The sequence below is a fragment of the Rhinolophus sinicus genome, chromosome 12, assembly GCF_057876585.1.
Source record: "Rhinolophus sinicus isolate RSI-liver-muscle chromosome 12, RSI-T2T, whole genome shotgun sequence".
Taxonomy (NCBI): Eukaryota; Metazoa; Chordata; class Mammalia; order Chiroptera; family Rhinolophidae; genus Rhinolophus; species Rhinolophus sinicus.
This window is the reverse complement of record NC_142512.1, coordinates 12,786,144-12,809,788: the sequence shown is the minus strand read 5'-3', so window position 1 is coordinate 12,809,788 and position 23,645 is coordinate 12,786,144. Positions and strand designations below refer to the sequence as shown.

Below are 23,645 nucleotides of genomic sequence, written 5' to 3'. Positions count from 1 at the left end.
TGCCTGTTAATTCGCTATCATCCCCCAGGGTGCTCAGCACACTGCTGAGTAGTTGAAATTCACTGGCAGCCCTGGGGCAGGGACCACTTAAGGAACCTTGGGCTAGCCCCAAAAGGACCAAGGTAGGAACCAGGAGGGCCACACTGGGCCTGATCCTCCAGGCAGCTCTCCAGAGCTGCCACACAATTTGCTTTTACTGAAGCAACGCAAATCAAGAGTGCAGAGCTTTGGGGGAATTTATTGAGAGCAGCTTTCGTGTATCAAAAGAGCACTGAACTTTTCTCCATCATTGGCAGGTGTCACAGCTGGTGGTCCCTTTATTGCTACTACTTGGTAGGCCAGACTGCAACGACCACAATAGCCACAAGCAGCAATAAAATCACCATTATCATCCCTGAAAAACAAAAGCATAAAAAGACCCGTGTGAATAATTCACACTAGAAGAGCACCACACATCCCATTAAGACTCTTCCCCCCCCCCCCCCATGGTTCAGCTGGTTAGAGCGCCTTGCTCTTAACAACAAGGTTGCCGATTCGACCCCCACATGGGCCACTGTGAGCTGCGCCCTCCACAACTAGATTGAAACAACTACTTGACTTGGAGCTGATAGGTCCTGGAAAAACACACTTAAATAAATAAAAGTTAAGAAAAAAAAAATCTTCAGAGAGAGGGGATGCAGTTCTCCAGTTCATCCTCCCTCGGAGACTTCAGTCTGTGCCCCAGTGTGTGTGGGGGGCCGTCAGCAGCCCCAAGGAACTGTCACTGCTCAACTCTGGCTTTGCAGGCTGGTGGGTACAGAAAGGAGAGGCTCCGGGGGCACTGGAGACTTTTCACCCCACCGTCTCCAGAGCTGTGCCAGCAAAATTATATTAATTTTTGCTCCAAAAGATGCATTATAGCTGATTGTCCGGCTAGGTCTTATTTTTTGGGAAACATGGTAGTAGCCACGCCCTGTCTCTGGTATATGCCAGGGCCATGCTGGCTTCAGATGCCCAGCCGAGGTCAGCACTCGTTACATACGGAATGAGTGTGGGCAATGGCGAGCTTACTGAGTGAAGGGGCTGTGTCCTCTTGGCTCTGCTTCATCAGCGTTGCAGAAACGGGCAATCCTAAGTCCAGGTGCATGAGTGAGGGAGGTGGGTGGGGGCTGGCAGGCAGAGCTGGGCATGGGGAGCAGACTGGTGGGGGGTGGGGGGGTGGCGGCTGAGGCTCTCCTTGGTCTTCACCAGCCCAAAAACTTAGGAAATAAAACCAAAAAATACTAAATATGAAAAATTTATATATGATGAAAAAGTCCCTCCATTAGATATTTTTGCAGATGGATGACATAAGTATTTTGTCTCAAGAAGAAAAGGCAAAGCCTATGGATAGCGGAGAAAATGGGTTCTAGAATGAACTTCTTTGTAAACTCTACAGCCCTTTGCTTTATTGATAGCTCATCAATGCAAACAGAAAACAGGGCCAGGCTGCACACAGAAGGGGGCTGAGCGTGCACACCCCTCCTCGCCCGAGTGCTACATGGGGAGGCCCCACCCAGGTCCCCCAGTCTTGCTGTCAGCACTCAATAAACGTTTGCTTACTGAAGGATCCCTGAGCTACTGAGGCCTCAGGAGGGAAGTGAGGAGTAGATGAGATAAAGTACCTGAAAATGCTCTGTAAAGTAACAGGTGAGTCAAACCCCAGGATCGTGTGGTGGTTTGGCCACCAGGCTGCCCACCTCAGACTGAGGAGCTGTTTCTGGAAAGGTCAGGGGTCTTATTCTCTTCTGGGAAGCCATTAACACATTACTGATCTTATTAGTTGTTAGATAACTACTGGCCACATCTGGCTATTTAAATTTCAATTAATTAAAAAGAAATAAAGTTAAAAATTCGGTGTCTCAGTTGCACTAACCATATGTCAAGTAGTTAAGGGCCACTTGTGGCCAATGGCTACCATATTGGACAGAGACAATAAAGAAGATTTCCATCATCACAGAAAGTTCTTTTGGACAGAGCTGACAGAATATAGAGTTCTGACTATTTCATTTACTGCTGTAGCCCCACCTCTATGACAGTGCCTGGTGTGGGGACTCAGTATATATTTGTTGAGTAAATGAATGAAGGCTGCTCAACGTCTTTTCAACACTCACACTGCACTTGGATGGCGTCCCACATTGGGAATTCTGTTTTCCCTTCTTCTTGAGTCACTTTTGTTAAATTATATTTTTCTGGGAGATTGCCCATTTTTTCTGAGTATTCAGAAGTATTGGCATCAAACTGTTTATGATATTCTCTTATAATTTAAACACTACGAGTATGCTGTACCTACGTCCTTCTTTTCATTTCGAACACCACTTACTTGTGCATTCTTTTTCCTTGACTAGCCCTGCCATTAAGTGTGCCTTTTTATTAATCTTTTCCAAGAAGCTTTGACTGCTGGTCATCTTTTATTTATTTTTCGTTTTATTAATTTCCTTCTGCACTTGTTTTTTATTCATCTTATTCACAGACCTTCTTTGGATTTACTTTGTTCTTTATCTAACTTCTTGAATTGAACTCACTTGTTTTCCATCTTTTTTCTAAATATTACCCGTCTAAACCTACACATTTTGATATGAAATAACTGTTGTTAGTTTCTATAGTCTAAAAACTTTTAAATTTCAACAATTTCTTCTTTGGCTCAATAATTATTTAGAAGTGTGTTTTAAAATTTCCAATTATACTGATATATATATATATATATATATATATATATATATATATATATATGCATACATACACATTTATATATTTTTAATTCTGAGATAATAATACATGTACTATATTTTGATGTGAAAATATCTGTGATGTTTATTGGTGACAAAGTCAGAAGTACTATTACTACTACTGTGGTCTGTTGACTACATTCTTAATTGAAGAAAATGCTAAATCTCAATTAGAGGTTAGTGAAAATAAGAATGCAATGAATTGGCTTTCTCCTTCAAGTTCACAGACTCCCTGAATTCTATTCATATGTTCCTCAGGGTTCAATATAGTTTAGGTATAGTGTAAATTTAAAATCCAACCATGTAAACACAGCATGTCCACAGTTTTAAATACTGAGGAATGACTTAAAAACATATGGCAAGCTTCCCTGTCACCTCCCTGTGATCCGGTCTTTTGAGAGGACTCCCTTTTGGGGACCTGAGATTTTTTTCTCCTGTCTTCATGTGGACAGAAACCCAAGCCTCTACATCACGAGTCACCAAACTGTGGCCCATTGGCCAAATCTGGCTTGTGGTCTGTTTTTGTACAACCTATAAGCTAAGAATGGTTTATATATATTTAAAGGGCTGTCAAAAGAGGAAAAGATGACGATGTCACACTGTCTGCGGTTGCAAAGCCTGACCTATTTATAATACTATCTGGCTTTCACGGAATCGTGCTGGCCCTGCTCTATATCACCAGAGCTGATAATGACGCAGCTGTAGCACCAGTTCATTCATTTAGGTTCTGGTTTCCAGTTCTCTCTTCATTTATTTCATTGGGAAGTTGCCTTTCTTCCTTGTAAATTCAACTATGCATTAACATTTTAGGGGGTGTTGTAATATTTTATCTAGAATTTCAAGATGGGTGTAGTAAGGTGTGTGTGTGTGTGTGTATGTGAATATTACCCCAGTCCACCTTCTTGCCAGAACCAGAAGAACAAATCTCCTTTTCATTCATTTCTGCCTCCAGAAACATCTTTAGGTTGACCCTTAAAAGCTCCACCTGCGTAGGAATCCCAATACTTCTTGACTGAGGTGAAAGGTTTATATTGCGCAATATGAAGAAAAAAATAATGGAAATGGGGGAAGCAGACAGACTGAGGTTGAGGTACAAGGGCAACTGCTGGCCCTCCCGAGCCCAGGCTTACCCTAAGACAAAGGGTGGGGGCTGAGTTTTTGAGGAAAGAAGAGAGAGAAGAGTGGTGTTTCAGGAAGAAGTACTGTCACTGATGCTCAGGCAGAATCAGAGCTGGGAGAACCCTTGAGGCTGAGAAGTGCCGTGTGCAGCAAGGGTTCTGCACTGAGGCTGCAATGGCCCAGGGCCGAGGCCGATACAAGTGACCTTGAATTTTCGAATCAGGGTGATTATGAGAACAGCGGAACAAGTGATGAGAACAAAGAAATCAAGAAAAATAATGGGCTGGGAAGAAGAAACCATACATCCAATTTTAGTTCATACACACAAAGCTTGCAGTCCAAGGGAAGAGGCCTCCAGGCATTATTAACTACCACCATCTCCTACTTGGGCCACTGCACTGAACTTACCTGGTGCTCCTTCCACCCAATCCATTTTCCACAATTAGGCTGGAATGGAAATCGGATCAGGTTACTTTCTGGCTGAAAACTCTCCAAATGCTTAAACTGAAATCCAAACTCTTCATGGTGGTCTAGGAGGCCCTGCTTCCCCTGAAGCCACACTTTGTACCTCTGCTCCAGCCGTCTTGGCCGTGGGTTCCCAGCATGCCATGCTCCTTCCCGCCTCGCCTCCAGGCCTTATTCTCACCATCCTTTCTGCCTGGAGGGCACTGCCCCTTCTTGGCCTACTTAATCCCTACTCATCCTCTAACACTCAGCATCAGCGTCACTTCCTCAAGGATCTCCTTCTAAACCTCCAACTGACCGTGCTCTTGTTGTCCCGCTTTATCTCTGCAATGACCCTTCTGAAATCATGATTTAGGTCCACAGTTACTATCTGTCTCCACCAGTGTCCTGTGAGCATCTGCGGCAAGGACTGTCCAGTCCACCACCAGCAACAGAGCCTGGCTCACAAAAGAGGCACAGCACATTCTTTTTTATATAACTGAGTAATACTTTGAATATCAGGAAGGGACCAGGAGAGCCATTAAGAAAGACACAGGAGGAATAGTCAACAGCAAAAGAGAAGTTGAGAAAATACGTCAAGGAGACCAAGAAAAGAGACTTCAAAAAGTGGTCAATACCAATTTACAAGCACTGCAGAAATACCGGGAAGACAGAGAAACAAGGTCTGGGTTTCCGAGCCCTTTAATAGTAGTTAGCAGAAGAGTGGGTGGGTCTATTGGAACTACTAGTAATACAGTGATTCCTCTTTAAGCTACTAGCTATTCTATTACAGAAACTGTGAATTACACAAATTGTGGCACGTCAAGGTGTGACAGGGTACACAATACCTGTGAAAAATGAAAATGCACTTCAGCTATTGACGCCAGAGATAGTGTCACTTGATAATATGTGATAAACTGGGTTCTTGCCCCAAGATGAAAAGGGGGACTTTGAGAGCAACGGTAAATAAGACTTACATTTGAAACCCTTTCAGAACAAACAGGGGTCCTTTGGGGTAGGAAATTTTCAACAGGTTTAAGTAAACTGGTGTGCACTGAGGGTCAACTGAGGAAGTCATTTTTAAGATGGCAAGTGACAGTGATAAGCAAAAGCCAACTGTAGCTTTTTGGATTCTTTTGGACAAAGAATAGGTGTTTACACACCTTATCACTGCAATCCTTTCTCTTTAAGAAGTGTGGCTTTCCTGGAATGTGATTACAGCTCTGCACCTTTCTTGAATGGAGGCTCTCTCCTCTGATGGATGTTTCAGAAAGAGTAACCAAGGATCTTCTGAAAGTCGGGCGAGCTAAGCTGAGTGTACATGGAATATTCACACATGCCCAGTTCTGCAGTGACTGACATGGGCGAATCGCCTCGCTGAATTCTCAGCAATAGATGACTCTCGTCTCTGTTTTATACGTGAGGGAGCTGAGGTTTGGGGAGGCTCAGTCTCTCTTACCTAAGGCCCTACAGCTGGCAGAGGAAGAGCTAGAATTGGAACCCAGGTAGGACTGAACCTTTGGCCATGCTCTTAGCCTTTCTCCGCACCAGCGAGATCCTGTCCCGGGGTCCTGATTCCCAACAGTGTGGGGTTTATCAGGGAGAGAGGCCCAGACTTCTTCGGGCTGCAACACTGGGATAAAGAGTTTCTTTTCTCTTTTTTTCCCCCTCCTTTCCTCCCTCCCTTCCTTCCTTCCTATACATTTTTATGGTGGATAAATGTGAACAAATACAAAAGTAAACAGAAGAGTATAATGAACTGTGATGAAGTCATCACTCAGATCAATTCATGGCCAGTCAGGTTTTATCTACACCCTCACCTGCTCCCTGACCCCAGTGTATTATTTTGAAGCAAATCCCAGATATATTTCACCTACAAATACTTCAGTAAGTCTCATTAAAAGATAAGGCATCCTTAAAAAAAACACCCCACCACCATCACACATAAGCACAGACACCTCAGATATAGCAGAGCGGGTCCAGCTAGCAGATGCAGGAGCCCATCCTGCTGGATGGCCATGAGAAGGACTTGACTAGCATTCAGTCACGTGTGAGAGAGAGAACTTCTTTCTTCTGCCTCAGCGCACAGCTTAAACCTCAGGGGGTCTAGTCATCCATCCCCTGCTAAGGAAATGTTTGACATTTCTGAACGAGGAAAGACAGTTGAACTTCTGGGAACCTGCCAACTTCTCAAACAATGAATGCTCTTTGCCCCCAACCCTAGCACAAAAACACCTGGCGAGGCTCCTGACAATGGGATCGTTTTCTCTGCGCTTCACTCAGCTCTGTGCACTGGTAATGCTGGCACCTGGCAGGGCAGATTTTCCTTGCCAATACCCAAGTGCCCCTTACAGGGGCAGACATCGGATGCCAGAGTTACAGGAGTGGAAAAAAATGTCCATTTCCTTTGGTCAGTTTACCAGATGAGTATTACTCAGCCACTTAAACAATATTTATAAGTCCAGCTCATAGCAATTAAAAAAAGATGTAAGAAAACAAACTCCTTTTCAAACTGGGAAAGGATATGAAACACAGTCTCTCAGGAATAGTGTTGTGTTTTCTGAAGATTGTTCATCTGGATTAATGGTCCGTATTTTTTTTCCAGTGAAACACTGGAAACCTGCAAATTATGGAGGCTGTGCTGCCAACACCTCTGCCACAGCTGAGAATAGGCAACCACTCTGGTCCTCACTCCTGAGGAGAAACAGGAGCAAGAAGTGAAGCAGGAGGAAAGCACGGACCCTGGCTTTCTTGAGAGAGTGAGACCAGACCTCTGTGTTGGCCACTTCTCCCCTTGAGCTGTACAGAAATGTGGGAGCTAAGGATGGTGGGAGAGGAGGGGGTATGGAGGGAAGTCGGGGAATATGAAGGGCAATTTTATCTGGAAGTCTTTTTACCTGGTTTTGTTTATCACAAGGAAAGCCATACCTGATGTTGGCTCTTGTGAACCACAATATATATTCTCTTACTGTCTGGCTGGTTCTTCACACTGCAAGAGTCAGAGGCAACAAACAACTCTCACATAGCCAATAACCTCTAAAGATCCGCAGAGGACATTTATGAAAAGCTCCTATAGTTGTTTTTCCTTCCAGTTGTGCCCGCCCCTCAATAGGTGACATTTGCTTATGTATTAACCAGTTGGTTCTCACTGATCAAACAGATTTTTTTGCAGCAGACTCCTGAGTGGAGGTGGGGAATGAGCAGGGAGAAGACAAAACTGGAGGATTTGTTTTTTCAAAAGTTCATGTAAATGTTCCCTTTAATCCCATTACTGGGCAAATAAGCCAAGAAAAGAGTAGACGCTGTGCAGAGAAGGTGAACATATTTACATTTTGATTTTCAGATTGAATGGCTGGAGAATTGCAGTTACCCTTGAGATCACCCCTCGGCCAAGACCGGCTCACTCTGGAGCTGTGTTTGCTTTGCTGGTTGGCCGCAAGGCGTGGGCACTAACCACCTCCTTCCAACCACCTAGAAGCTCAGCTGGGCTGGGGAAAGCTCTGTGGGGGCTTGGGTTTGCCCAGATGCGGGTGGTGGGGTGACATGCAACTAGTGTCCCTGTTGAATCTACTTCACACCGCAGTTCCATGTTTTAATTCCCCCAGCAGTGCTTTCAGTACAACACTGTGCACAGGTCTTCTCTGCTTTGCCGAGTTTGGTTTTGTTTTGACCTGGCATTCAGTCCACCCCTCCAGGCTTTCCTTTCTCTGTTCGTGGGTAAACCTTTCTCTGCAGCTACACTGGGCTCCCCGCATGTCCTCAGCCGAGCGCACGTCCTCTCACCTCCTGTGTGTACACCCTCATCCCTGTCTCACTTTTCCCCCGAGCCAAGGCACTGAACATTCAGCTCAGATCCCACTTCCCCCAGGAAGACTGCTCGGCCTTCACTGAAGCACGGCGCCCCTGGAGTCAGAGAAGCTTTTACAGCTAGGTTACCACTCTTAAACGACTGTCCTCTCTCTTTAAATCCTTACATTATTTATTAAGATTTCTTTCCCTAGGTCACAGGATCGCAAAGGACAGGGATCATACAATATGATACGGTGGAAGGGGCATTAATTTGGGGACTCAGGGAGACCTGATGTTAAACCTGCTGCTTTCCAGCTTTGAGACGCTGGGGAGGTTCCTTGACACTGAATTCGGTTCCACCACCTGGAAAACAAGCCTAAAAATACTGACTTCATAGGCTCGTGGTGAGGGTTCAGTTAAGATGAAGCACATGAAACTTCTAGAACATAAGTGGCACTCCATAAATAGTAGCGATGATGACAGTGACGACCAGTGCTTGTGTTGCCCAGGAAGGGCGCCTGTGCATGGCAGATGCTCCATCAACGGCCCCTGAGAGAGCTGGTCTCTCACTTTCACAACAGAAATAAAATGTCATCCATTCCAAAAGAGAAGGAAGAGGAGCAAAAACAGAGGAACACCTGGGTGGCATTTGGTTTAGAAACACAGAGCCCAATTCTCGCCGAGGCCCAGCGGGGATGACGGGCGTCCAGCAAAGGTTGGAAGTTCACAGTGGAATATCTGGCAGCATCCGTTTCAGTTATTAGCCACAGGAAGGGCAGCTGTACGAGGCGAGATGCTGGCTGAAGTCAAAAGGCAAGCAGAGCACAGCCAAGTGGACACCAGGTGAGGGAAGCTGTGAAAAACCGAAATGTGAAAGGCCTTTGAGGAAGGGAAGGTCAGGGCAAGGGCACAGGTTGAGGACGGGGTCGTAGGCGAGAGAAGAGGGTTAACGTGAACCCAAGGGGAACCTGGAAGGTCTGCAGGAAGCCGGCGGGTGCTCTGAGGTCGTGCCCAGCAGCACGGTCAGCTCAGCTACGTGGGAGGGTGGGCAGAGAGGGACTCGGGCTGGGGAGCTGGGCACTTCAGTGACAATGACAATGACAATAATAATAGCAGTGAAACAAGAACAGAAGAGAAAAGCATAAGAGCTACTGTTATGCCGTGAGATACGTGTGATCGGAACATTTTACTGTGCTTACATTCTATACTATATTACATTACTCTCACCATAAGGCATATGGCTGCTGACTAAACACCGGCCCTGTTCTGAAAAGTGCACGCTTACTGAAGAACCACGGTCTTCTCTAAAGTGACTCCTTGGAGTGGCAAGCCAGGTACCCTAAGTGTTTCTGGGCTGGATTTGTGCTGAGATGACACGGGGAGGAGAGCGGCACCTTTCTTACACTGGCAGCCCGGCCCTGTCCTCTGAAGGCCCAGGCCCAACCTGGGGAAAATTCATCTCCCCCGTCCCTGGGCTGATAATCCAATTCAATGCAGAAAAGAGGTAATGCTCTGCGTAAATAGAAAACCTTGCAAAGTATCAACTCTAAAGAGAAGGTAGCCAACTGTGGGAGAAGAGAGTGGTGTAGAGAGAGACATCTGGGGGCCAGAGAGAGGGAGAGAATTCCCAGCAGGAAGCAGGAAAGGTGACCTGAGAGGAGTGGGGGTTGGGATGAGGAAAAAAAGGACTTGCCTAGAAACAGGAAATTAAAAGGAATTAAGACTGCAAGAGATGAGGTAGAGGAGCTGGACGGAGGCCTAGCGAAAGGCAGGTTCCCGGGATCCAGACGTCAGGTGTCTCTGTCACAGCCACAGGGCAGCAAGGCCAATACTCAGTCAGTGGAGACCCCCCTCTGATGTGAGAGCTCATCTTACTAGCCCAGGGCAACTCAGGTTGTAATGAAGAGGTCAAGCTATCCCACTGGGCAGCTGACCAAGGCACTGTGCTGGGTAAGACCGGCCTGAGAGAGTTAGATGTACCCACACCGGAACTGAACTCAACGCGTGTTTACAGAGTGCCTACTGTGGGTCAGGGCCAAAGGTGCAAGGATACACCCTGGCTCTTTATGGGCCTCCCAGTCTCAAGAGAGAGGCAGAAAATCAACCCCTCCTGCCTCTCCAAAACATAACAAAAAAGTTCTGCAGATGATATCTTCCTTAGAGGTGGGCATGTAAAAACTCAGCCATTACTGCCGCTTCCTGCACAGAAAGTGCTGACTAGTTTCTAGGCCCCGTCCGTGTTCTTAAAGTGTTATTCATTTCCCTTCCCTGAAATAAGTTCAGCCCAGCAATCACCACAATTCAACAGCAGAATTCAATTGTAAATAGTTAATCCTTCATATCAGCAATCAAAAGCAGCTTATGATGAGTTGTCAAGCCAATAATTTAATGCCAATTCTCTGGCACATCAATATTTGCTATGAAATATCCCTTCGTTGTGCTGCGTGTTACCCCTGGGAATGTGAATCTGTCTGGAGTCTGGCAGAAATTCAAGTGTCTTTGAAAAGACGGTCAGGAACTCTGTTATGGATATCTTGTTTTGACAATTCCCTCTTGACTAAGTGTCAAAGGATTTCTGGATGGCTCCAGTCAGGCTATGGATTCACCATTACAAACCCCTTCATTTGTGCTGTCCGGGCTGGGAAACATCACCTGGCATCAATTAGGGATGCTGGGCAAGGCGGCAGGAGGGCGCTGTTGCCCAACCTCTAACTCAGGTACAGAAAGGCAGGGCACAGAGGTACAGCCATCAGGAGAACGCTTTGTCAATAGAGCAAATGCTTATCCCTCTGATTTTTTTTTTTTATAAAGCAAATCATTTGACCAAGATGCAAAGTATTAGGTTGGTGCAAAACTAATTGCGGTTTTTGTAATTATTTTTAACCTTTTAAACCTTTTAAACCGTAATTACTTTTGCACCAACCTAATAGATCTGAAATGAGTCTCTGAGTTCCAAACCTCAAAAAACAAAACAAAATAAAACAAAAACCGTATTATTGGGGCGGGGGGAGGGGGAGAGCAGTAGCCATGGCTGTTCAACTTGACCCTGCCTCCATATACATAGCTGAGGAGTCCAATGTGGATTCCATGCAAGGCCAACCAGGCTCTCTTCTCCAGGAACTCTGGCTTTTGAACTAAACAGCATTGGGGCTCAGCCACAGTAACTGTGACACTCTAGAGGGGTGGTCCACAAACGCGGGCCGGAAGGTCCCAGGACTTGCTTTTGTTCCGACTCTTCCTGAGACGTGGCTGGCCTAATTACCCCTTAGATTCTTGCAAGTAACCCCACATCATTCAAATAAATTACATGTTCTTTAACCTAAATGAGCCAGAGTCATTTCCTCTTACTTGTAACCAAGATCTTTCAGTAAAGACACCATCAGCAAAAGTAAGTATTTGCCTCTAATTATTGGGAAAAATATAACAGTAACATGAGCACAATTTCGTTTTACTGGTTTAGTGTTGAAAGTGCAGTTCAAAGGATTTGTGCCCCTGAGTATCGTTTTGTGCTGCATCCAGTACCTAACTGTGAACGGGCCGAAGGCCCAATGGAAATAGCTGTAACCAGTAAGAGGCCTTCTCAGATACCAAACTCTTCTCTTTCCCGGTCACATATCCTACTATTTTACAAATATGCTTTGATTAATGCAGTAGAGGTCCTGAAGCGTCAAAGTGAACAGGAAATGTGCTGAAGTTCTGGCACAAGAGGTATGAGGTATTTGGTGCAAGGATCAGGACAGGAGAGTCCCCCTCTGTAACAGAGCTAACAAGCACGCCGTGGATGGGGTGAGCTAGTGCTTAGACCGTTCCCCTGGGGGATCCCTCCTCCCTCAGGGCACAGCACGTAGGGGCCCGTCAGGTGTCTGGGTTAAGCAGGTCCCAGGTGAGCGCACCTTGTTCCTGCCACCACAGTGCTTTTCATAAGATCCCCACCTGCCACCATTACTGGTGCCTGGCCCTTTATGTACAGCACACACTGAGCTGCTCAATAAATGCTTACTGAACAAATGAAACAGAAGGTCCTCACTCCTGAGGTGGTTAGGAAAGCAAAGACAATATGGATAACCCCTGGATGCGCACCTCTATTGGCTTTTGATTCATGTAACAAATATTGCTTGAACAGGTACAGGGTCCCAGGCACTGTTCTAGACATTGGCGATTTAGCACCGCACAAACCAGACAAGAATCCCTCCACTCAACCTCACGGAGTTGCTATTCATGTGTATGCGCACGTGTGTGTGTGTGTGTGTGTGTGTGTGTGTGTTGAGGGGTGCAGTGGGTGAAGACAAACACCAAAATAAGAAAATTGTGCAGTGTGCTAGAAGGTTGTCAGTGCCAAAAGGAAAAATACAGCGTTATCTCTTCCTGTTGTGAATGGCAGGTGGTACCTTAGAGGTATGCCTCCCCTTTCCCTCGGGTTCTAGGAGCATAAAGGGGGAAGGAATGCTAATACTTTCCAGAAACTAGCATCGCACAGTGGGATTTGGAAACACATTGCGGGTAAGATTAGGGTGCCTTCCTACATGGCATCAGGAAACTGCCATCCCTGAATGTTAATAACATGTAAGCTTAGAAATAACACATTACGAAAGTCTGTTGGAATGAAGGGTGATGTAATGACAACTGGAAACAGAAAGGGGACTTATTATGGAGTGTAGAAAAGGAGAGTTGGAGAGGAAGAACTTGTCAATGGGTTTCCAGCACTTTCCAGGGCAGGGATGCCCTGGCCAGCAAACTCTGTACCTGCTTGGTCTGTGAGGACAAGGGACGTGAAGAAGCGGCTCACAGCAGCTATTCCTGTTTTGACAGTTCTATTCTCCAATGAAAAGTGTGCCTCTTAAACTGATGGCTGTTGCCTGTATTGGGGGCTGTTTCACTTCATAATAACTTTGGCTGAGAGTCACCAAGGGCTGGCCACCAGCTGGTTGCGGAAATCGAACGGAAGCTGGGTTGTGGTGGTAGAAGTAGGATGAAATAGGAGACGCAAGATGTCACCAAAAGTTTGCAAGAATCCTGGTAAATGCATTTCAGTTAAAGTGGGGATTGCTAGCACCATTTCTGGTACTTTGGGTGGAGAGCCGCTCGTCATCTCGGAGGCCACGTCTGCCCCCACCTAATCTCAGCATTCCTTTGGCCTCCAAGGTGACACGGACCATATATAACCAAGAGCCACAGTGGGGAGGGCTGAAGAAAGATGGCTGTTAAGAGCTAAGGGAGAAAAGAAAAATAAGGGCTGGTGAGAGCAGCCAGACGTGGTCCTTTCACTTTAAGAGCAGAGTCTTTTCCCAAATAACCAGAACATATGTCATGATCACTCAGTTTGGCTGTGAAGCCGAGCCTCATCGTTGAAGCAGAAAAATTAGCTCTACTGTGTTCAAAAGGTCACCCCTGCTTTCAAGTGGTCACCATTGAGCGATCATTAAGCTCTCTATCCCACTAACTTCCAGCACCACGCGTGTCACTTCGCAACTGTGTGGCAAAATGACAGAGGACAAGAACGTCCGCAGGTACGCACGAATACAAGCTTTCCCTCTTTGGGAGGCTGTCTAGCATAACAACTAGGGTGGCACCACGGGCTGAGAAGTCAGACGGTTTGCATTCAACTCATGGCGCTGTCATTTGGGTGAGGCACCCAATCCTCTGAGCCTAAAATCAGGGGAATACTACTAACCCTTAGCTTCCACAGTTGTCATGGAGAAGAAACGAGGTAAAATGCTTAGTGGCGAGTACACTACCTGGCACACGCCATGTTCTCTGCTACGATTACCTACTAGAAATTGCTCTTGCTACAAAAGTGACATTCATAATCATCAATCTTTGGATAGAAGACGGATAGATCTGCCCCCTCTCTGTGATCACCTGAAGTCTTCAACACCGCCCGTGTCCTCCCCACTGCACAACACCAACAGTGCAGGAGAAAGGGACCTCTGAGGAGAACCCAGCCAGCCTCCTGCCCGTAGGCACAACTGCTCTCCGTGCAACCAATATGGCCGCCATGCTTTTCTTGAAAACCTTCTCTACCTCACTCTTCAAAGACTGTATCATGAAAACGCAAAATTCTCCCAACAGCCTGTATGTCTAAAGGTATTAAAAACAGCTAAATTAAGAGCACTTAAAAAAAATGCAATTCCTATCTGTTCTATCAGAAGGGAAGTGTATCTTGTACTCAAGAGTGTGCCAAAGGTCTCCTCTTTAGGCCTTGGAACACGAGTTTAGTGATACTGCTGCAGTGTCATGCTCTGTGGCAGGGATGGAGTGAAAACTACCTGGAGCCCTGGTCAACTGCTAGTGTTTCATTAGTAGCAGGAAGAGAGCCATCGGAGTTGTGAGCCCCGTGGGCGGCACCAGGATGGGTAGAGTGAGAATAAAAAGAGAGACTTGGAAGCCACTCTACCCTGGATCATGGAAAAAGGGCCTCCTACCAAAAGCAGCACCAGGCTTGCAGTTTGATCTAGGAGATACACACGCGCAACAGGGACAATCGGGCTGCAGAGCTCCGACACCAAGTACATGGTGTCATTACGGGCGTAGTCACACTGCAGAGCGAAGGAGTCCCTCCCTTCATTCGGGGGATGCTGCAACGATGTCCCCCCCATGCAGTCCTAGTCTCAAACGCTTTTCACCACCCCAAAAGACATCCTTCTATGAACAGCATATTATGGGAGTAGCCATGAAACTTGACCGTGGCAGAGGGAGGCTGCCACTTTTAGTAGAGGTAGCTCTCAGTGTAGCAGCAAATGGTGGGTGTTCCTAAGTGAGAACTTAGAGTGGACACTGGGTGCCCTCCAGACTCATCTGACATTGTGCCCAGATTCAACGACGTCACCAATGAACCCACTGCAAACAAATGGACAAGGTCCCTGGCTATACATTTCAGAATATGACCGGCCTAAAAACTGTTGGGGAAGGATTCTATTGGCAAGAAGGATGAATAGAAGGATTTGAGGCCCAAGGATTCATGCAGCTGAGCTGAAAGACTGGGAAATAGCTGCATCTGAGGGAACCAGCCTGGAGGGCTGTCAGAAGAAACATGGCTTACATCACTTTCAAGGATAAAGCAACCCAGGTAGACGTTCTTCTCCTCTCCCTTCCTCTGAAGGCGGTCAATGTGTAAGGGGCTTAAGTAGACCATAAACACACAGTCACAAAAGGGACATCGATGACCACAACTGAGGGTCATGGATCACACATTAGCCTGTTCCAGCCAATGCCAGCTATTTGCCTATCACAGACCAGGCACAAAACCATACAATATCTGCCTTTCAAATGTGTGTTGTTAGTGCAAACAATAAAGGTGTTTGAGGATAATATTAAAATGATGTCATCAACTTCTTATCCACTCTTCTGAAAAAAAACAAGGAGGACAGACAATTCAAACTGTCAGATTTGGCTTTGAAATATTTGTTGGCTTACATGGTCTGTCAGATATTTCAGAAATCATTTCAAAGGAAAATTAAAAGGTTGAATTATGACACATTCCCAACGAAATGATCCAGTTTCCCCCACTTGGCCCCGCACTCTCACATGCCGTGCTCCCTCACACCTCTTCTCCTTGGCAAGGACTGTTCACACTGCTCCAGAGCACTGCCAGCTTCTACACCTCGAGCCTCCGCTCAGAAACGCTCCCTCCCCAGGGACACAGGGCTCTCAAGCCCAAGGCAGACAGCTTTACCTTGGCTTCTGCATACTGAACACAGACGTGACAGAAGTGGACTTCTTACTTGGGAAAATTAACAATTGACTGGGTTCATGGTTCCCTTTCCCTGATAGTCTGTAAATTCTTTGGGAGGACAGACCACGCATTTCCACATCTGTGTCCCAGCGGGGTATCCACAGGGGACTGGCACAGATGTCATTTCATAGACACTCAACATACATTTGTGTTTTGGTTGACGGGACAGCAGCTCATCGTTTAGACTGGTATAATTTCATCATCAAATACTGCTTGGATATTAAGAGTCAGTAATATGGATTTCAAATGACATTTTTACTTGATGGTACTTAATGTGGAGACAGTCTGTCAGCTAGAACAGTACTTGGCACATAGTAAGTGCTCAATAAATGTGTTCAAGAGTGAATGAATGAATGAGTGAACGAGTGAAAGAGTATAAACTAGCAATAAACAAGTTATTAAGGAGCATTGGTTCTATAAAAGGATACTATAAAAGAACTATGAAAGGGGGTGGCTGGATGGCTCAGTTGGTTAGAGCGTGAGCTCTTAACAACAAGGTTGCCAGTTAGATTCCCACATGGGCCAGTGAGCTGCACCCTTTCAATTTAGACTGAAAACAACTTGACTTGGAGTTGATGGGTCCTGGAAAAACACACTATTCCCCAATAAAAAATTTAAAAAAAAATTCTAGGAGAATATATTCTATATGTATCTTTCAAATAAATGAACAGTTACATTTTAGTGAAATGGTGGGATTTTACCAGACACTCAAGGGTTTCTTTTTAACACCGACAATTTATTCCGAATTAATGCTCTGCCAAGTGGACCCTTTTTGTATTACATCCCACAGCTCCAGTTCATGTTTCATTCATTCCCTGCAACTTTTTATCACTCTCTTTTCACAGATATCCCTGAGGTTATTACGAAAAAGTACTCAAAAATGCTATGTTTATGTTTAGGGCAGTGCTACTCACAGTGTGACCTCAGGTGCATCAGCATCACGGGAGAGCCGGTTAGAAATGCAACTTCCAATGGTTTGGTGGTTGCCAGAGGGTAAGGGGGGTGGGAGGTGGGGGGTGGGAGATGAGGGTAAGGGGGATCGAATATATGGTGATGGAAGGAGAACTGACTCTGGGTGATGAACACACAATGGGATTTATAGATGATGTAATACAGAATTGTACACCTGAAATCTATGTAATTTTACTAACAATTGTCACCCCAATAAATTTAATAAAATTAAAAAAAAAAAAGAAAAGAAATGCAACTTCAAGGGCCCCACCTCACACCTACTGAGTCTGAGGCTCTGGGGCTGGGGCCCAGGAAGCTGGGTGTTTGTTAACAAGCCCTCCATTTGATTCTTCGGGCATTAAAGTTTGAGAACCACTGGGTTAGAGGTTACAATCAAAAGTTCTCTGCACCATAGTATCATCTGTTAACGTGATAGGAAGAGCTGTGGCTTTCTCTGGGCACTGCATGAATAATGGGTGGGGGTTCCCAGCTGGGAGGAAGCACACGGTCTTGGGGGCAAAACAGGCACCCCGTAACTGCTCTTGCTGGAAACACACAGCCTTGTGAGGAAGAGGAGCAGCCTGGGAAGTGTCTGACACACAAACTCGTTTGCTGTCACAATTCACCCCCAGTCCCACACCAATATTACCTCGGCCTCATTTCCTCTTGACAGAGAGAGTTCTGTTCAGAGCAGAGCAGGGCTGCAGGATCACCGCAGCAGCTGCAAGGGCCAGAAGACTGCTCTCACTTAGAATAAAGAGCGACTCCATGAATCATCTCCACCAGATTGCCAGACTTTTCTATTTAGCATCAGCTTCAGCCAGATGGCCTTAGCTGCTAAGCACCTTTGACCTTCTTCTTCGTCACTGAAACCTAAGGAAGGGCCCAAGACAGGAAGAAGAACCTACGATGAGAACTACATGGCGGGAAGAACCTGGTATGATTTCAGCTTCAAATGTGATTGCTGGATGTGAACAGGCCAGTGTGACATTTATTTCCCCGCATCAGGGGTCCTGGTCTTGGCTACCATTGTATTTGTAGCACACCTGAAGAATGAAGATCAGGGATGCTAAAGCACTGAGTGCCAAATCAGTCAAAAGAAGGTGCTTTGTCCCTCACACACAACTAGCCACAGCTGCCTGCCATCCCAGAGGGTCCTCCAAAGCTAGCATACTGGAGACCTAGCTTTAAAGCATGGGCAGACTCTCTGTTAACAGCCTCCTTTGAGCACTGTGGGTGAGGAAATGAGAGAGGGAATGTCTAATGATTAGTTCCTTATGGTCCTGACATTCTTGAAGCATACTCTTTACACCCGCTGGAACACTTCTGCATTCTTGATAGCAGGACTGCAATAGAAGTTCTTTCCTTTCAGAGCACTGTCTTTTATTGACACACTAAAATATCCTAGGAGCAAGCCTTGCCTCCCTTCCCTCCTCATACCCCTCCTTCACCACGGCCACGCTCTCCACGCCATTCCTTGTTCTCTTTCTAAGAATGCAATAAACGTTTCAGCACAATCTTTTCAATCCACATTATTTATAATATTCTGAACATCCATCCAGCCTGGCTAGCATGCTAAGTAATAAATCAAACTTAACAACAACAAAAAAGGAAGGGGGGAAAAATCACCCTTTGGCTAGGCTAAAGCCTGAGACGTTTCATTCCCCAAAGGGTTTAGTTATGTTAGGAAAAGTGAGATGGGGATGAGACTCAAGGTTTAGAATGACATAGAGTCAGGAACTCAAATCTATAGGCATAATCATAACTTTGTAGAAATCTCAAACAAACTTACCTCTCAGGGGTGTCAGGAGGATAAATGAGATATGTGGGAAGCACTCTGAGTGCCTCAAATGAAAGCAACTGCAGTGCAGTGCTCCTTTCTGGGTCCAAAAGGTCATCGTGGAATGGAGGGGACGAGCCCTCCTCCTCTCCTGAGCTCCAGTCTTTGCTAATTAATTAACATCCCCTCTACAGGCCCAAATGTGGTGGGGGTGAGCCTTGAAGTGGGGCCCCGGGCAGGGCCCGGGCAGGCAGTGTGATTATGACAGCCTGGCCACGAGGTCCCTGCTCCGGTGGCCACCCTCGGTGGTGACCCTTCCCCACCCGCCAGTGAGGACCACGCCGGGCCACACACAGACAGAGGTCTCTCTACAGAATGATTCTGCTCCCGCCCGGGGGTGGGAAGTGGAACTTGCCCCACACCCATACTGTGTGGCGCTATGCAGGTTTATATAGTCTGACTTTCTCCTCACAAAGAGGGAATCTGGCTCAAGAGCTCACTGATGATTTCAAAATTTATCTAAACAAATGTGGGGGCCAGCATAGGCTATTGGCTAATTGCATAATTGGCCTGAGGCCTTCCTGCTTTGGTGACTTCCCCACTCATTCCGAATCTTATCCTGGAAATCCAAGCTGCTCAGCTTTGCCACGGAGCAGGCGTGTGTTTACGTGGCTAGACCTCAACTTAGCGGCTCCACTGGTGTATAGTCTGACATGCTCGGCAATCTGCTCTTAAGTGGTCCTTTTTGACAGTTTCCTGGATATGAGGTGCTGTTGCTTTTCCCATTCTTGCTGAATGGTATTGAATATAAGATTAGAGAAACTAAATCACAACCCCTCATTTTATCATTACAGTCTCACATTGGTTCTGGGGAAATGACCATAACTGGTTGGTTGGGTCATGAGACTTTTCTATAAGAAAGTCAGGCAAGAAAGTAACTTTTCTTATTAATGGGATGCCATCTAATCTAGCTTTACTACTCTGCTATTCTGCATTTTAACCTAATTGGGTCTTGTTATAGGACAGATATGCCTTCCTTTTCAGATTTGTCACCTGCTCGCTGGATTGGGTGGCAGTTAGGTCCCAACCGACATTCTAGAAGGGATTTGATACCAGCTTTGCCTTGTTCATCACTTCCACCAATAAGTGTCCAAAAAACAAATTTGTGGATGATATCCACATTTGTTTAAACAAAGTCTTCTAAACTACAACAATTTCTTTATAATGTCTCTAGGTCACAGGAACCACAAAAATCTTCATTGCTTGACTATTACAGTTAATGGCCTGTTTACAACTTCCACTTCTCTTGCTTCTGATGACACACACATCCTCTTTACTCCAGCCTATCACGACTGAGCGGTTTACCGAGACCTCTTGGGTTTCGTCCTCAGTATATTTCCACTCTCACTCCAAGCATCCACGGGGCCTTCCTTAGCTCTTACCTCCTAAGCTGAACTCTACTCCCCTCGGAGCTTCCCCCATCACTCCTAAATAGAGGGCTGGCCCACCTGACGCTGGGAGACCACCACTGCTCTCTGCCTCTTCCTTTAGTGCCCTTTTCCCTGGTCATTCTACCTTCCCCGCCTTGACCAACTTACATACACTATCTTCCTGTCTTTATTCATATAGTGTCAGTGACATGTAAGGAATGGTTATGCCCATAACTTTAGAGGCAGACTGCTTTGGTTCTAATCCTGGCTACCCCACGTCCCGTCTCTGTGATTACCGGCAAGCTACTTAACCTGTCTGAGCCTTACTGGTAAAATGGGGTAAGAGTAGTATATATACAATGTACTGGGAACAGTATCTGTAACACAGTAAGTGCTCAATAAACATCCACTTTTCTTATTACTAAGGCTTTACCAGACATGTCTCATGGGGTGCCGATAGTCCCTTCAAATGGGATCTGTTTTGACCAGGGCTCTGGTTGAGGGGGGAGCCAAGGCAGCTGTGGTTTACACCCCATGATCCCACGCATCAAGCCACGGTGACTTGGGTGACAGGGAGGTCAGCCAATCCACAGGCTGGCCAGAGCCTCTGACACATTTTAGCCCAGTTCACGCACCTAAGTTTGGTAAACAGGTTCTTTTCTCTGGAGTTGAACTAGGAAATGAGGAGCAATGCAGGTTTGCCACGTCCGCCTTGTTTCCTAACAGTGGTAACATGGGCCCTTATAATAAACCCACCTTTATTATGATAATGTGAGTGGTTCTGTTTTTTCTGCCCAACCAAAAGATCTCCCAAAGAACAAACGTTTAATGAATATATTATCTCATGCTACAAATATATGAACTTTAAACAAAGGACAGAGTTCGACTAAAGGAATAAATTTCTAGTTGCAAAATTTTGGGTCATTAGCAAGATGGTTGGAAGGCTTTCTGTCACTGTGGAGATAGATTTTTTAGTCAACGGGACGTCGAAGATATGAACAAAACAGGTTTTAGTCAGTGTCACCTTTTAACCTCCACTCCCATTTCAAATCCAGATTTTACAGTGTCTGCAGGTATAATCAGGATGAAAGTCTTCACAACTTACGGTTAGTAAAGAGGAAACTCTTTTCTGGTTAACTTCCTTGTCACTCTGGAGAATGTCCTCACCACTACATCTCAAATGAGAAATACCGAAGCTTTCTGAAGCACAGGGTATGGGTGGAGCTACAAGAGAAAGAACAGCTGGAAACGATAGCTGGGGAAGGTTAGTGAGGGCAGGACTTAAACGGCTCACGATGGGGTCTAGGCTGAGTAGAGAGATGAGAAGCCAGTCATTCTCCATCTATCACTAACCTATTCTGTTCTGGGTACCATGCGAGATACTGGGAATAGAATGGTGGCCAAGACGGAAATGACACCTGGCCCCAAGGGTGACAGACACCCAAATAATCACACAATGAAATAATTACAGATCACAGATTAAGTGCTAAGGAAACAAACAAGATGCTATGAAATGAGCTATGTGAATGGAGTGGTCAGATATGGCCTTCGGAGGAGGTGATACGTTGGGACCTAAAAGTTAAGGACTCAGTCACAAGAAAAGCTGGGCAAAGACCATTCCAGCTGGAGGGAGTAGTAAGCACGGAGTACTTGGGGATTTCATGGAATGGAAGGACAGCCACGGTGGCTAGAATTGGCCAATGAGAAAGAGAGAAATCCACATGAGTTTGGTGACAGAGCCAGGAACTAAGTTCTGGAGGCCATGGTGAGGCAATGACTTTATTCAAGTACAAGGGAAGCTACTGATGGGCTTGAGAAGGGAGCAGCAGTATCTCATTTATGTTATCCAGACATCTGTGCCACTATGTGGAGACTAAACTGGAGGGTACAGTCTCCAGGGACAAGTAAAGTCAACAAGACCTAGAGAACTAGCACAGCATCCAGGCAAGAGGGTGGGGTGCGATGGGGTGGTGGCAGTGGAGATAAAGGGACTCAAAATATGTCTTAGAATAGAATTACCAGGCCTTCCTTCTGGATGAGAAAGGGGGCTGTGGTGATAGGAGAGGGAACAAGATTTCTACCTTGAATAATTGGGTCAATGGTGACATTTACTGAAACAGAGAAAACTAGGGGGTTCTGGCTATGCTGCAGAGGGATTCACACTGAGACACCAAATAGGCAGTTGAATGAGCTGCAGAACTCGGACGCTCAGGAGAGGGGCCTGGCTTGGCCTGGCAGTGATGGGTACAGACCAAAAGGCCAAAGAGCTGAGAGACAAACGATCACGGGAGGCGCAGAGAAGTCAGGATGGGCGAGGAGCAGCAAAGAGGAGGTGGGGATGGGGCGGGCGGAGGGAGGGAACTCCCAGTTTAGGGACTTCCAAGATGAGGGCCAAGGGTTGGTGAAGGGGGACTGAAAGGCTAGTCTGGCTCTGCCGCCATCTGCTGAGGGCAGCAGCAGGTACAGCTGGCACTTCCTGAGGGTGCCAAGCACTGTGCTCTCCGTCTCATACACGTCATCTCTGATCCCCACAAAAATCCTGCAAACTGACATTATCTGACGATGGTATGATGAAGACGATGATGAAACCCTAAGCTCAAAGTGTTAAGCAATTTATCTAAGCTTTCAAAGCTCCTCAATGTTAGGCCTGGGATAGGAGCCCAAGTCTGACCAACTCGAACAGCCATAGTCAAACATTTGCAATAGCGTTAAGAATATATATACAGATAGATAGGTAATAAATTTATATACATGATAAATTTATATATATTTTATATAAAATTTATATATATATATATATGGCAAAATACAGCTTCCAAATCATCTTCTCTGCTTCCACAGCCAGTTGCCCTTTTCTAGACTAAACTACTATGGACTTCTGTCTTCCTCACCACAGAAAACCCAGTGTCAACAGGTCTCCCTTTTGCTGCCCAAGTCAACCCTCTCCTTCAATGTGAATTCAAAGCCTAGCCACATGTATTCCTTGGCTTCCCTTCAAGAACTAAAGGAGAGAGAATTATTACTTGCAGATAGTGAGAATGCCTAACCTGCAAATAACAAAATAGTCAACAGAAAACCTATTTGAACTAAAGAGGCCAGTTAACAAATACATTGATAAATTCCAACCCCTTTCTTGTGGATCAGTCATAATTGATTACAAAATACAATTTTAAAAGTTTATTAATAACTAATGAACAGAGAACAAAGGAATTAATAAAAATGGATTGTGCTGGTATTTTGAAAACCCCGTAACTTTATTGAGGGATATAAAGGGAAATTTGAATCAAGAGCGAGACATACCATGTTTCTGGATGGGAAGATCCAGTACCGTGTGCATGGTCAGTTCTCTCCAAATTAATACAAACATTTAATTCGGTTATAATAAAAATAGTAACAGGATGCTTCAGGAACCTGACAAATTACTGTGAGGCATAGGATTATTTCCATTTTGCAGATAAGGAAACCAGGGCTCAGAGAGGTGAAGGCACAAAACAGTAATTCCATGACATTTGCTGCAGAGTTGTGTGTGGGCAGGAGATAAGAAGAGTGGGTCCTAAGAGTTGTCACAAGGAGTTTGGGCAATGGGGAGTCTCCGAAAGGTTTTGTTTCGAGGGGAGAAGTGGTGGTAGAAGGGAAGGGCTCATAAGAAGCCG

At 45.7% G+C, this 23,645-nt stretch overlaps 1 protein-coding gene across 2 annotated transcripts in view; it reads right to left on the bottom strand.

The window, feature by feature from the left end:
• Positions 1–218: 218 nt before the first annotated feature.
• STX8 (syntaxin 8) overlaps positions 219–23,645 on the bottom strand; it is a 235,765-nt gene continuing 212,338 nt past the window's right edge. Inside the window, exons 8-9 of one of the 2 annotated variants that reach the window (XM_088801921.1) lie at positions 4,275–4,313; positions 219–394 (exon numbers count right to left, since the gene is read on the bottom strand). In XM_088801921.1, the coding sequence (XP_088658047.1) occupies positions 4,309–4,313 (5 nt within the window). In that variant the 3' untranslated portion in view covers positions 219–394; positions 4,275–4,308. The remainder of the gene's footprint in view (positions 395–4,274; positions 4,314–23,645) is intronic. The other variant, XM_019755240.3, reaches the window with a different exon arrangement.